The sequence below is a fragment of the Corapipo altera genome, unplaced genomic scaffold (assembly GCF_003945725.1).
Source record: "Corapipo altera isolate COAL_440 unplaced genomic scaffold, ASM394572v1 113, whole genome shotgun sequence".
In the NCBI taxonomy this organism is placed as follows: domain Eukaryota; kingdom Metazoa; phylum Chordata; class Aves; order Passeriformes; family Pipridae; genus Corapipo; species Corapipo altera.
In genome coordinates, this window is record NW_020884895.1 from 7,874,361 (window position 1) to 7,888,008 (window position 13,648).

The 13,648-nt window shown below is 46.1% G+C and overlaps 1 protein-coding gene across 3 annotated transcripts; it reads right to left on the bottom strand.

The window, feature by feature from the left end:
* Positions 1-1,214: 1,214 nt before the first annotated feature.
* On the bottom strand, positions 1,215-11,322 carry CLDN11 (claudin 11). Of its 3 annotated transcripts, none has more exons than XM_027647624.1 (4): positions 10,864-11,322; positions 7,972-8,136; positions 2,235-2,399; positions 1,215-1,717 (listed from the first exon to the last, which is right to left on the bottom strand). In XM_027647624.1, the coding sequence occupies exons 1-4, from the start codon at positions 11,087-11,089 to the stop codon at positions 1,683-1,685; spliced, it is 591 nt and encodes a 196-aa protein (XP_027503425.1). In that variant the 5' UTR covers positions 11,090-11,322; the 3' UTR covers positions 1,215-1,682. The 3 variants fall into 3 exon arrangements, with proteins under 3 accessions (XP_027503425.1, XP_027503424.1, XP_027503423.1); XM_027647623.1 differs by having other exon boundaries at positions 2,123-2,399; positions 10,864-11,319; XM_027647622.1 differs by having other exon boundaries at positions 1,215-2,399; positions 10,864-11,318.
* Positions 11,323-13,648: the final 2,326 nt, after the last annotated feature.

The window sequence follows — 13,648 nt, forward strand, 5'->3', positions numbered from 1 at the left end:
TGCTTGCGGGGCAGCATTCCAGTGGTTTCCTGCTCCCACGCCGCCGTCAGTCCCGGGGTTAAATCCCGGGGCTCAATCGGCGGGGCACAGTCCACAATCCCCGGGCAGCCCGCACAAGCTGGCACGTCTGTGCGCCGCCCCCTCGCCCGTGGCACCCGCACATCAATGGCAGCACTGACAGCGCCCGGCGCGTACAACAACTGCCTGTGCCCTGCCTGTGATGTCATGGGCACAAGTGTCCTGCCACCGGCCCTGCCCGCCCTGGGGACATCGCACAGCACGGCGGCGAGGCACAGCGCACACAACAGAGCCGCCTTCAAGGCTGCGCGGCGTTAGAGGCAGATGCTCGGGCTGCTGCCCATCCCTGGCCCAGGCAGGCAAAGGGTTGCTGTGGAGCACAATCAGCCTCCCTTTGGCTCGTTTTAAATGCTCCAGCCTCTGCTTCCCACAGGGAGGTGGGGGGAGTTGGGAGCTGCAACATCCTTGCCCATGGCTGTGTTGCACAATTTGGCTTCTACTGAAGCAGACCAAGGTGAAAGGACAGTCCTGAATCCACAGCCTTGTTTTCAGATTATTCTTCATCACCCCAAACAATCTGGTTGCTCAGACCCTTCTCCTCCCCTCACCTTTCCACTGTGGCTCTCCCCTTGCCCATCCCTGAACAGCAGCTATTCCTCTTTTCCTCCTCCTGGCTTACACAAATTATTTGAACTGAGTTAACATCTCTGGGAACAGATGGGATTTTGTATCAACATAATTAAATTGCTACAGCCTCTGGTAAGGACAGAGTCAGATCTTGATCTTACACAGTTTTAATCAGAGCGATGACCCCAGATCAGACTCTTCTTTTAGTTGAGAGCACTTCCAGCAACACGAGGTCTCAACTTTACACTGCTGGGGGTGCATCTCCACCACCTCGGGGAGTTTCTAAGTCTTCTTCACAATAAAGAATCCCACAAGTGGGTTCTACTGGTACAAGCTGCTACTGGGAACATCGAAAGAGCCAATGAATAAGATAATGGCCAGTTCCATGCAGGAAAATTACTCATATTTTAAATATTCCCCACTTAATGCCACAGCAGAGCAGAATTTTTCATCCTGAACTGCTACGAAAAAAAAAAAAAAATCATCTTCAAAATCATTGGGAAACTCCTGTCATGGAAAAACTAGCTATGGAAACACACAGGAAGGAAGGAAAAAAATGAAGTCAGAGGTTGCAGGTACTCTGTTATTTATTGTACAGTATTTCACTGAAAGTACAAAGGCATCATCAGTACTCACCAGAATTGTATTGTAACAGGTACATTATACTGCATGTTAAAATGTGGTGCTTTAACGAGGCAATACAAACTTAGAGGAGGAAAGTGAGGAGTTTAAAAAAATGTAAAAATACATTTTTAGTAGCTGATCTGTACAAAAGAAAGATAAGAAACTAAACCAGAGGGTGGGGATAAGAGCCCCCAAAGTCATTTATAACTATTTGAAAAGGCACTGTTATCTACCGCGTCATTAGGACCTTTGGGTTCGGTTTCCTTCATACTGATGACTGTGGGGGTGGGGGAAATACTGTTACTAAAATGATGAAACTGATACAAAAGTATTTACAGAAAAAGGCAGAAAAGTCCCCTCCTCTTGTTCCAAAAGAGAAACATTCGCCCGGTGGGAGAGGACAGCCTTCCTCCCTATCCTCTCTCCCCAACTGTGCCAGAGCCGAGACCTTGAGCAGGGGAAAGGAAACAGTGAGGTGGGGGGAGAAGCTGTCAGAGTCCTTCTAACAATGGGAAAGTGTCTCTCTCATTTCTGTTTTATTGCTTTAAACTCTCCTATAATCAGGGGAGCTAGAAAATAAAGTAAAAACCCTAAAACCCACATGATAACCCCAAACCATCTGAGTCATCCTGGCTACAAGAAGACGGGGCAGGCAGTCAAGGACAAACTGGGGAGGGACCAAGAGGTAGGGTTGGCTGGAGCTGTCTTTCTAGAGAAGGGGGGAACAGATGGGGGGGGGGGGGGAATAATGCTTCAAACTACCAGACATTTGTGCTGCTTTTTCTAAATCTCCCCCTGGGAGCCTGACAGCCGTGTGTGTCAGTAGGAGCAAACCCAGGGCACACAAACCCACCAGCCAAAGCATCCGACGGCAGCCGTGGGGCGTCCCCGGGGCGGTTACACGTGCGCGCTCTTGGCGTGGGTGGGGGAGCTGGACCCCGAGCCGTAGTAGAAGCGGTTCTCACCGAACGTCTGGGCATCTCCCGAGCAGCAGACGATGACACAGCCACCGAAGAGGCAGAGGGCAGAGCCGATCCAGCCCGTGTACAGGGAGTAGCCGAAGCTCATGATGGTGGTCTCGCGGTGGGCGCACACCGGGAACCAGATCGTCGCGACGACACCGCACATGGCTGGGGAGAGAAGGGGAGGAAAGAGTCAGGGTTCCAAACTGGAGGGGACTCCAGCATGGAACCCCACCATGGGACACAGAGCACGCCAAAAGGGAAGGAAGGCTCTGTAAGACAGGGGACAGAGACGAAGCCCACCCCTCGCAGAGGTCTCTGAGATGGAGGCCTCATGAGAGAGGGAGTGAGAGAGAACAGCCATCTCTCTCAGGAGCCAGGAAACAAGAAGAAAAAACAGCTGGTGCCTGACACAATCTGATACGTTTATGAGAAGGGAAAAAGGTTTGTTCCCCTAGAATTAGTTTTAAGGAGGAAGAATGAGAGTCATCCCTGCAACTGATGCTCTGGAGAGCTCCAGAATTAGGAATAGGTTAAATATGAAGCAAGACCACAAAAGCTGTATGCATTAGTGAGAGAGTAAAATCAGTGGCCCAGAATCACCTGATTTAAATCACTATTTCTGCATGGACCCACGTGCTGTGTCCTCAGCCCATGTCAATCCACATCATTTCAGTGGCTCTACTGAATGATCACACAAATGTCACCAAAATATCCCAGCAAGACAGAGTAGGGCCTTATGAAATACGAGCAGAAAATGGGCAGAGATGAAATGAGCAGCAGTTCAGCATTATCAGGATTTTTTTATGGAGAAGAAAATGTCTCACAACTCTGGAAAGTAGATTCTCCTTCCCTAAGGAGAATTTCTATCAAGTGATGGGGTCACACCTGGTAAGGCTGTCCAGAAACTTATTGAGTTGAATAGAAGTGGGACGTGGAGGGTCTAAACAGGAGTCTGCCTAGAGTCTACAGCGGGTCAGAAAATGACTGTAGGATTTGCATTTTACTTGAAATTGCATAGTTTTCTTCCCACAGAAAGCAGGAATGCTGGTGCAGTGGTGCTGTGAGGTGACATGTGAGGGAGACAGTCCCCACAGAGTCCCCACATGCACCGAGGGCAATGGGAGTTGATGGTGTTAATCACCTCCCAGGAGCAGGTCCTAAAACAATACTCCTTGATGGTCTGTACATCTGAGAAGAATTAATGTGTCAATATTTACTTGCCTCCGGGACAAGCTGTGCAGGACTCCATCCTTGTGGCTATCAGAGAATGAGAGCAAAACAATAACAGGTCCGTGGCAGCGTTACAGATTTCCACCGACCGTGTTAAAAGGTATCTGGAGGCAGTGTCAGAAAGTTAAGGTTGCAAGAGGGAAAAAGAAAGGGGTGAAATTAAAAATAAAATTGTTTAGTTAAAGCAGAGAACAAACCGTAGCTCCTGGCTGGTACAGCAGAAAACCCATCCCCAAAGCTGCAGTTATTGTGAGAGAAAATATTTTCTTATGGAAGAGAGAAGAACATTTGAAGGATGCTAATAAAGCCAGTAATAATTTTGGGCCTCCTCAAAGCAAGGGCCCCGCAGCTTTGGAAGGAATTTTTGGAGAAGGCAGGGAGGGGAAAGAGTGTTTCTCCCGCGTGTGGAGCAGTCCTGCAAACAGCTCATGAGCTTCCAACACTTTAAAACAAAAATGTATCAGTTGGGAATCCACAAAGCATTCTAATGGGCTCTGGAAACAAAGCTGCTTTGTTGTCCGAAAAAACACAATCATCTTTTCTTTTTTCTGTCAGCAGTAAATATATATAAATATATATATTTTTGTCTATAGACTATAAGAGCCTTATCTATACAGACCCTCCCCCACAACACAGGAGCAAGGAAAACACTTGCACTGGGGTGAGAAGAGCTCTCAGGGATGCTCACACAATGGCATCTCTTGTGCGTGTGGCTCCACTACATGTAAAACCATCTTATTTTAGTGCTGACAATACCAGAAAGCTGTGAAACACAAGCCAAGGACTTTGCATGGGTCCTTTTGACCTCTCTGCCTTTGGAGGCCACCAGCTGCCATCAGTCACCAGTGACCCCGTTGCTGAGCAAGAGGGATGCCCTGGAACAGGACTGGGTTTCATCACTCTGCACAGATGAGATTGGGCTGTAAATCCTCTGAGGAGATGGGAAAAGGACAGTCAGCAACTGCAATACCTCTCCATGGACTCAAATATTGGTCTAGATGTATCACAGGGAAAGGCTGAAAAAAACCAGGTGATTTGACAAGGAACCCAAAGGGATTGGAAAAGGCATTTTAGGGCAAATTTCAAGTTCTGAAACAGCTGCCTACATGGAAAAGGAGCGCAGGTGGAAGTTATTATCCCTTCTCTTCTGTTAATGCCGAGGCACCCTTTGCCTCTCTCTAAATAAGAAAGTCTTCAGACAGCAGAGCTGCTGTAGCCAATATAGCCTAGGAGAAAAGGAAGTCCTTCAACAAACAGAAGGAATATTTTCTATTAGAACAACCAGGTTAGTTGAAAAAACAGGCATGTTTTGGAGCACACATGTATGGAAAGCTTGCCTGCTTTTTGCACCTGGAGCAGGCAATCCTGTCAAAGCTGCTGCCTCTACCTAAAACATCTCAGCTCTGCATGGCATGAATGTCCTTGCTCCATCAGATTCCTGTGAATCCACAGGGAGACATCCCAGTTCCCAGCATTTCCAAGTCCTTTTTTGACTGTGAACTTGCAGTAGCTCAGTCTGCTGAGCTGAAACTCTTAATATTCTACATTACAGGAATATTTGAGTCAGATGGAAGTGCACAGAAACAAGAAGCACAGAGGGTACTTGGAGAGCTGGGGGAGAGGGAGCAGGATTACTCTAACTCAAGGGACAGTGAGTCCCTGCCAAATTCCTTAACAGTAAGTTAAAGGCTTTCTGCAGAATAAAGAATAGTTTTCTTTCACAGCTAAATTTAACTACTCTGGGTTGCTGACTCAAAGTCACACAGATTTCTCTTTCAAACCATTTGGTTGAAATAATAGATATCCACAATTTTTTTTATTCTATGCTCAAGGTAATCTTTTTCTCTTGATACCTATGATTTTACAAGTAAAACTTGGGCAGTGTCCAGAAAAGATCAGTAACATCCTTTGTTTAGTACACAATAGCTGATAGGTCATTTTGTAGTAGCAATTCCCCTTAACTGATATGTATTTCACTGTGTTTTCCAGTGTCTCAGTCTCTCTCCTACATTAGGAAGATGTCCCTTTGGTTACCAGCAAGGGGACCCCAGATTAGTATCAACAACACGGGCTGGGTCAGGGTTTTTCCATCAACACCAGCGTATGAAATGTTTTCATGCCAGCTCAGAGCAAACCTCTGCTGATGGTTGTTTTCAACTATAAATCAATTCTCTCAGTCAGATAGGATCAAGCCAAGCCATAAACACATCAGCAGCAGGATAGGAGGGCGTGCACACAGGTTGCACTCTGCAGCCTGTGATTATCAGTGGACAGAAAAATCAATGGAATATCTGAGCCCATTGTTTTCCTGGCAAGTTTTCAACTTCTTATATATATAATTTATTTTTTTTTGCTCCATGCTGTGTTTCAACCCTTATTTTCCCTTGTAATAAATGTCAGTGACAAACTACCATCCCTTCCCCAAGCAAGTAAAGTTTGCCATGGGGCCAATTTCCCTGATTGCATTCCCACTCCCCATTTCTGCTGTGTTAAGGAGTGTTTTGGAGGTTGTTTTCTTTTAGCCAGAGCTCTGGGACTTGCTCTCTCTCGTAAGAGGAAACGTCTGGAGCCCGTGAGGTTCTGGAAACCACAAGTGAGAGTTCAGTGGCCGGGGCGAAATAAGAACAGTCCAGAGTATGTTACTTCTAGAATATAATGGATTTTAAGTCGGTATTATATCTCTCAAGGCCTGATCCGTGCTTGTTAAATGCTCTGGAATGGTAACACCTCATTTTGCAAGTAACAGATCATTCATCAACCTAAACAATGTCAAAGTCCAAAGCTCTGTACATTATTCTTCTTCCAAGAGGACTGTCTTGCTGATCAGCCTGGGAAAATTTGGGCTTTATAAAAGTAAATGTGGATTAGTTTGTTTTTTCTTAAAAAAACATTTCCTTTCCTCACAGGATATACCTAGTGGGAAAACCATGTTCAGAGACAGAGGGGAGCCTGGCTTATGGAGCACCACAACTCTCCATCATCCTTGCACATCTATTCTCCTCCCTGGTGACCCATCACAGCACGACCAAGACAGGATAGTGGCACAGCAGACCCAAATCCTGCTGTGACACTGCAGCATATGGGGTTTCACTTGTTCTAATGCTGCATTATCCAATACTATCACTGCAATTTGCCACATGTGTTCTGGTCCTGTCATCCCACTGCCCTTTGGGATTTTTAGGGACAATCCTCCTGCCTCCATGTCTGCAGCCATAGAAGAAGGGCTGACCTGCAGCATGGTTCTCCTTGACTGGAACCAGAAACTCCTGGCTTTTGTGACACAGTGCAGCTCTGCTGGGCCTCCTCATCCTGGGCAGACTCCTCCAGCACTGAAGTTTCACTCACAGGCAGAAAATAACCCCACTTATTTTTTCATTTTGCTGAGCCCAAATCCATGACTCAAGGTTTTGGGACAGGGATGAAAATCACATTCCAACAGCTCTCTAATGTGACTCTTTGTGATTAGGATGTTCTAAACAGGCCCTATAAAGCTGATTTTAGGACTTCCAACCACGATAATGTGCCCCTAAACCCTACAGATACTAATAGGGTCCCTTGGACTCAATCCCTTAGATTGGGATGTATGGACTTGTACTAACCACAGGGGGCCAGAGTAGGGAAGGAGCACCCAGGGGACAGCCCTTCTGAGTGTGCAGCTATATTCAGTGCCCACTTGAAAAAAAAATAAGGAGAAGAAGAAGAAAGAAGACGGGCATGATGTCAGTGCTGGCTGCCAGCGACCAGCAGAGCCACACAAAGAGGCCACTTTCCCTCCCCCCTCCTCCTCTGCCACACAGACGGGTGAAAACAAGGCACCGCAGGCTGTTGCTGAGATGACGAGGCTTCAAGAACATGCAGGTGTTGCATGGGGGACAATGAGCTCCACAGTCTGTGCTGCTCAAAACAATCTCCTCCACAAGCACTGAGGACGGGAAGAAATTCCCAGGGCTTGGAGGCCAAGGGCTAGGCCTCCAAGGGGGTTGGGAGACACAGGGGACACACCAGCCCTCTTCCCATGTCCATGCCCACTCTGTGCTCCTTCCCCTGCTGCTTCCACAGGACCAGCCCTTGCTCAGTAGGGGCTTTCCCTTCCCGCACGCCTCCATTTATTTCACCCTGTTGCATTTGCAATGCCCTGTGAAAATTTGGAGGTCATCCATTCCCTGGAAGCAGCTTGGTAGTTTAGACCTTTTTCCAAAAATAACGTGGCTTTCACAGCAAACCAGCAAAACCAGTGCCTGCAGGCCATGCCTGAGGACTCACAGGACAGAGACAGGGGGATTCCCATCCCTCCTCCCTCACCCTGCTTCACTCCCTGCCTCCTGTCTTTGTCCCCCAGCTCCTGTCTGTGCCTTTTGTCCACCCCACAGACTGCAGGGATGCTGGAGAGCTCCAGAGTCAGCCCAGCCTGGACAAACATCCTTCCAGGTGAACACAGCCAGCCCACACCATGCCATCCTGGAGCAGGGGAAGAGCTCCAGCCCTCCACACGCAGCAGGTGCCTTACCCAGGAGGATGATGAGGATCCCTCCCAGCTGGGACCGCCGGTACTTGGCTGCTCCAGGCTCGTGGCCCATCCGGATGCAGGGCAGGACCGTTATCAGCAGGAATATTGCGGGAAGGCCCAGGACGGAGGCTGCGATCATCAGCGCTCGACACGCTTGGACATACCCTGTTGGCAAGGCAGGGAAAGAGGATTTGGGTTATTTGGCACAAGAGAAGGAGACCTTTGGACAAAGGTTCCTGTTTGATTAGATCCGGAGACTTGCACGGAGTATGGGAGATGGGATCATCCCTCGTGTAAACATTAAACCTGCGCCAGGTGTGAGGCCGTGAGGCCACAGTGCAGTGGGCAGTGCATGAGTACAGGATGTGCAGGCTCAGAATTTTCCAGCAAACAAATAGCACTGCCTGGAAAACACAAGCTCTTCCCAGCAAGACACTGAGAAATCATGGAGCTGGAAAATAAGGGAAGGGAAAGTAGAAGAAATGGCTAGGAAGGAGTTTTCCTATAGCTTTTCATAGCAAGAGCTTTGATTAAATAACAAGAATTTGCAGTCTTCAAGATTAAACACAGGTATTTAAAGTTTTAAAGAATCTCCCATCATTCAGAGGGCTGAACAGTGGAAGACCCACTACTGAAACTCTCAGGTCTGTGAAATACTATGAGGAGCTGCCCCAAGGTGCTGAGCACTGTTGACCTGGGGGGAGGAGGAGGAGGAGGAGGGACATTCCTCAACCACATCCCAGCACTGCACCCCAGGAGCTCAGCCTGGTTGTGGGGTTTCAGAGGACATCCATGGCTCGAGCTGACCACCGGCACAGCCCTTCCTTAGGGAGAAGTGACTGTACTTTGCAGAGCTGCCTGAGTTGCCATAACTGATAGCCACGTTATTCCTTTGGGTTCCTACAGACATCACAGGATCTCCTGGCTTTTCATCATCTCCCATCCCTCTCCTGCCTGTCCCTGCACACAAGGCAGCAAGAAACAACAGGGAACCAGGGGCTGTGGGTGTGCTGGACAGGGATTATGGCATTTCTGCCACTCTGGGAGGATCTATATATCCTAATATATGATTTTAAAAATATTTATATGTAGACTGTATATATAAATTTTATGTATTTTATGTACAATGTATATATACTATATAAAACTTACTTATAAATACATTAAAGCAGGTCATCACTTGCATACAAAAGAAAAAGAACCAGTGTCAGGTTTGGCCCAGTATCTGGTGACCTGCCCCAGCTCCCGAGACAGTCTCAGCAGGTGTGCTGGCTCCTTGTACCCTCTCAATAACAAAGCTGCCATATACAGACACAGGGGTTCATGATGCCTCAAACAACACCAGCACACTGGAGCCTCAAGCATGTCCCACTGACACAGGGATATGACACCAGGAATGAGGACTTACTGTTCCTGGAAATGCAGACTCTCTGTATATCGAATATTTGCTTGATTTTTTTTTCAAGACGAAACTTAACAAAAAAAGTTGCCTGAGGAATTCAGGGCGTAAAACAAGACCCTAAACAAAGGTGATGGCAGTGCCCAGTGAGGTTTCTGTGCAATCAATTCCAATTAATACCAACAATTCATTTTAAAGACTTGGTTCAGACCATGAAAGACTCTTGGGCACACCAGGATAAATTTCACCAGGATAAATTTCCCTCTCATGGCAAGCTATGGGTATCAAACAGGCTACAAGCAGAAACATCTTGGTTTGTAATTTGTTTCTGCTGGAGGGAAGCCTTGCTCTCTGCTGCTGCAAGACCCATTTACCTATTTATTAAGTTTCTTTGGGACAAACACGGACTTCTCTGCTGGATCAGATTTAACAACAGGAGTAATAAGAAAGGCAAACCCTCTAAAATAAAAGTATACACACACAGAGAGAAAGGGAGAATAGGAGTGAATCTGAGAGACTCAATATTGCTGAGCACTGTGTGACACAGACCAAGCTCTGTAACAGAGGGAAAGTCAGGAACAATCCCTTTTACCTCTGGTAAAATAATTTTCACATCAGTTTAAACAAATAAACCAGGAAACATGAAAGAAAATGACAAGGAATAGTAATTTCTCCTCTGTCAGCTTTGGGAGAGGCACCTCTGACATGATATAGGAATTGCAATTTAAAGCACAGGAGAATGAAGCACTTCAGAGTTAACAGTGATTGAAATGGGCAAGATCACAAACTAAACTTACAGGGACCAGACCTCACTAGACTTTGGCAGGTTTCATTAGCTCAAAAGATGCATTAATACTAATTAAACACCTGGCTTAATTTTTGCTTTGTAATAAGCTAGGTGAAAATTGCTATATCATTAAAAAACATCAAGACAAGTTAAACATAGTTACATCTGTTTGCTGTGTAAAAGTTCTGCCTTGCCTTAGAACCTGTGGGAAGCACAAGACCATCAAGACTAATGATGATCTTCCAAAAGATTAAAAGCCATAGGAGCATTAATAATAGATGCTGAAAGATTCATTATGCTCCAAATCACTTTAAGGAATCGAGCCTTAACGTTTGTAATAGTTCACCATCCTCTTGAAATACTCTATTACACCACAGTGTGCTCTGTATGTTTTGCAGGGCAATCTAGAGACAAGATATGAGAGGAACAGTGAGCTTTCACTCAGAGCAATGATTAAACATTAACTGGATTTTCGTAGCCACAGATAACACGATACCTGGGTATGATTAAAACCAGGTATAAATCAATAGGAATCCTGTTCAGAGCTATCATTTACATTCTTTAGGGTATTTAATGGACCATCTCCTATGCTGATGAAGCTGAAGGAGCTTCACCACCAGCTCCTCTGGCAGCAGGACCTGCGCTGCTCCGGGCAAGGCTTCACCCTTCACTCTGGGTGGGAAGGGGGAGGACGGGACACACGTACCTGGCAGTATGAGGATGTCCACGAGGGGCTTGCAGTGATAGAGACCTGTTGCCATGACACAGTCTGCCCACAGCCCCTTGGATCCCAGCTCATCCATCTTCCTGCAGGTGGTGATGGTGTAGCCGCAGGTCACCACCCAGTCGTTGGTGGCCGTTGCCACAACCACCCCGATCCACCCTATAAAACTGCAGACAAATCCAGCCAGGTGCAGGCAGGTGGCCACCATCTCTGTCCCTTGGTGGGGTGAGCTGGACAGGACAGTGCCAGCAGGGGTTCAGCGAAGCCGCCCGGCGAGATCCCGGCTGCTGGGAGCAGGAGGGATGGGGTTTGGCAGGATGAGGTCCCTGATCAGGCTCTGCTGAAAGAACTCGGCTGCCTCTGCCCAGCTCCCTCCCTGGGAGGGGTCAGAGCTGCCTCCAGCCCCACAACACATGGGAGGAGCAAGCGGGGAGCCCCAACTTCTGCCAGTTCATCCAGAGCATCCGAGGGGAAGGAGGGTGTGGAGAGGAGGAGATGCACAATCACACCCAGCCGTGCTTGAAAAACAAACCAGAGGGGTTTATTCAGATGCAAACAACCTGACTATTCAAAATTCAGCACCAATGGAGAAAAATTAAGGCAGTGTTTGTGAGCTGAAGACAAATGGTCACACTGGTACCTCCTCGTGGAATGATGAGGGAAGAAACGTGGTGGACAGAGTTACTGGAGAGGTGGAACTGATCATCTCACCAAAGCCATCAGCACAGCTGCAGTAAAGGGAAAAAATCACTCTCGGGTATTTCCTGGTGTTTTCAGTAATTGTAAAAATATAAAAGATCCATCACTGCATTCTCCGCTGCACCTGGGTTTTCAGAAGCATTAACTAACAGTCACCGAGTCTTAAATATGTGCATTTTTAACAGCATCTTACTTCCACTTTTGAACGCTCAAAACAGAATGAGCAGATTTTAACTCAGACTTTTAGTCTGAGTCAATTTATTACATGAATTTTAGTGTGTTTGATAGAACAGGAACAGCCCGCTTCAAAACGACAAAAGAAGGGAAACTTTGCAGCTTGTTCTGCATCAGGAAAAGCAGGCAAGCAGGATATTTTCCTAACCTTGCTTTGTATTTTCACAACACATAAATGAGCTATCGCGTGCCAACACACTCCTAAAGACATTTCCTCACTGTGCATCCTCCTCCAGCGCTGCTGGGTTTGCCAGGGGAAGGTTTGGATCTCGGCAGATGCCGCGAGCCTGGAGAGACCACTAGTGGAGAGCTGTCTGTGGTGCACGGGGAGGGAAAAGAGGCAAGAAAATGACACTACAATGGATTTGATTCACTCCTAGAGCTGTTAGTGAGAAATACTGGAAGCTCCACTCTGCTATTAAGGTGTCGAGAATGAAATATATCCTGCTCTTCGTCCTCTTTCATCCAACGGTATTTCCCCCCATTTTTTAGCAAATAAAGTGAAAAACATGAACAAGAGCATCTTAAGCTTCATCTGTCATCTGTTCCTTAGATTCAAAATTCAAGGACATTGAGGGCACACCTTTGTCACAAAGCTTCATCTGCACGTTGGAGTTACTACATAAATAGCTGAAAATTATTTTTAAAGAGAAACTTTTATAATAAATAGAAATTTAATAGTTGTTTTCACATTTATTTTATATTGTTGGTTACTCCTTGTTTTTTTGTGATACCTGGTTTATGGTATTTTTGTGAAAAATTGACTTTCCTGATGCTATTCCATCTACCTACATAGCTTACTCCTCTACTGCACCCACTTCAGGTGGAGCATGCTGTTCTTACATCCAACCACCATTTTTATGTTGCCTAGGGTTCGATTCTAGATAGATTTAATCTTTCCCCAAACAATATCCCTGCTTATCTATTATTCAGTAGATAAACTTGTCTTCTCTTGAGTGAAACTAGTGTTGTTCCACCTCCTGGACTGTACATTTGCTTTAGATGGATCATGTGTCACCTCCTGAATTTGGAAGGAGATGAGATTACAAATTTCATCCCAAGGCTGAGGTTAGAGGCATTTTACACAGTGATAGTGCAGGTGCATCCTAATGCACAATACAAGTATTTTAAAAATGCTGCAAGGTATTAATTTGCAGGTTGCAAACACATCCTTCTGTAATTCGGTCTCCTACAGTTACATCATCCTTAACCACAAAACCTTCTTAACTCCATGTTTTCCTTCACAAATGTATTTATCAGGGACTGTGCAGCAGCTAAACAGGCAAGGAATACATTTTACACTTTGGTAACTAACACTATTCAATAGTACTGGAGCTGGAGCCCACAGGGCACAGTGTGAATTATTTCGCTAATGTCGACAGAGACAGAATTTTATCTGTCTTATAAATCACACCATCAGTAGTTAAGTGAGTATAAGTTACTATGAGACAAGTGAACAATGATTTACAAGATCAATAAAATAAGAAATAAGAATGACTTCCCAGCAATATGCCAAAGAAACAATCACTTTGGGCCACAGTCTTAAAAGTTACCCTTTTAAAAGACACTGCTGCACACACATTTATTTCAGCAACAGTGTGAACTCCTTAAAGATCAATCTTTTCACCCTTCACTCACACAGTTTCTGTTTGATCCTCATTGTTCTCTCTGACAAAAGACAGGAGCTGCAATTAGTCATAGCCAAGCTATCAACACCCCATGGCTCTTTCTCATCCAGATGACTCACCTTGAACTTTTTCTTTCCATCTTCAGCCCTACAGCTGCTCCCTATTTAGAAACACAGCGGTATGAAAATGCAAGTTAGGATGCAGAA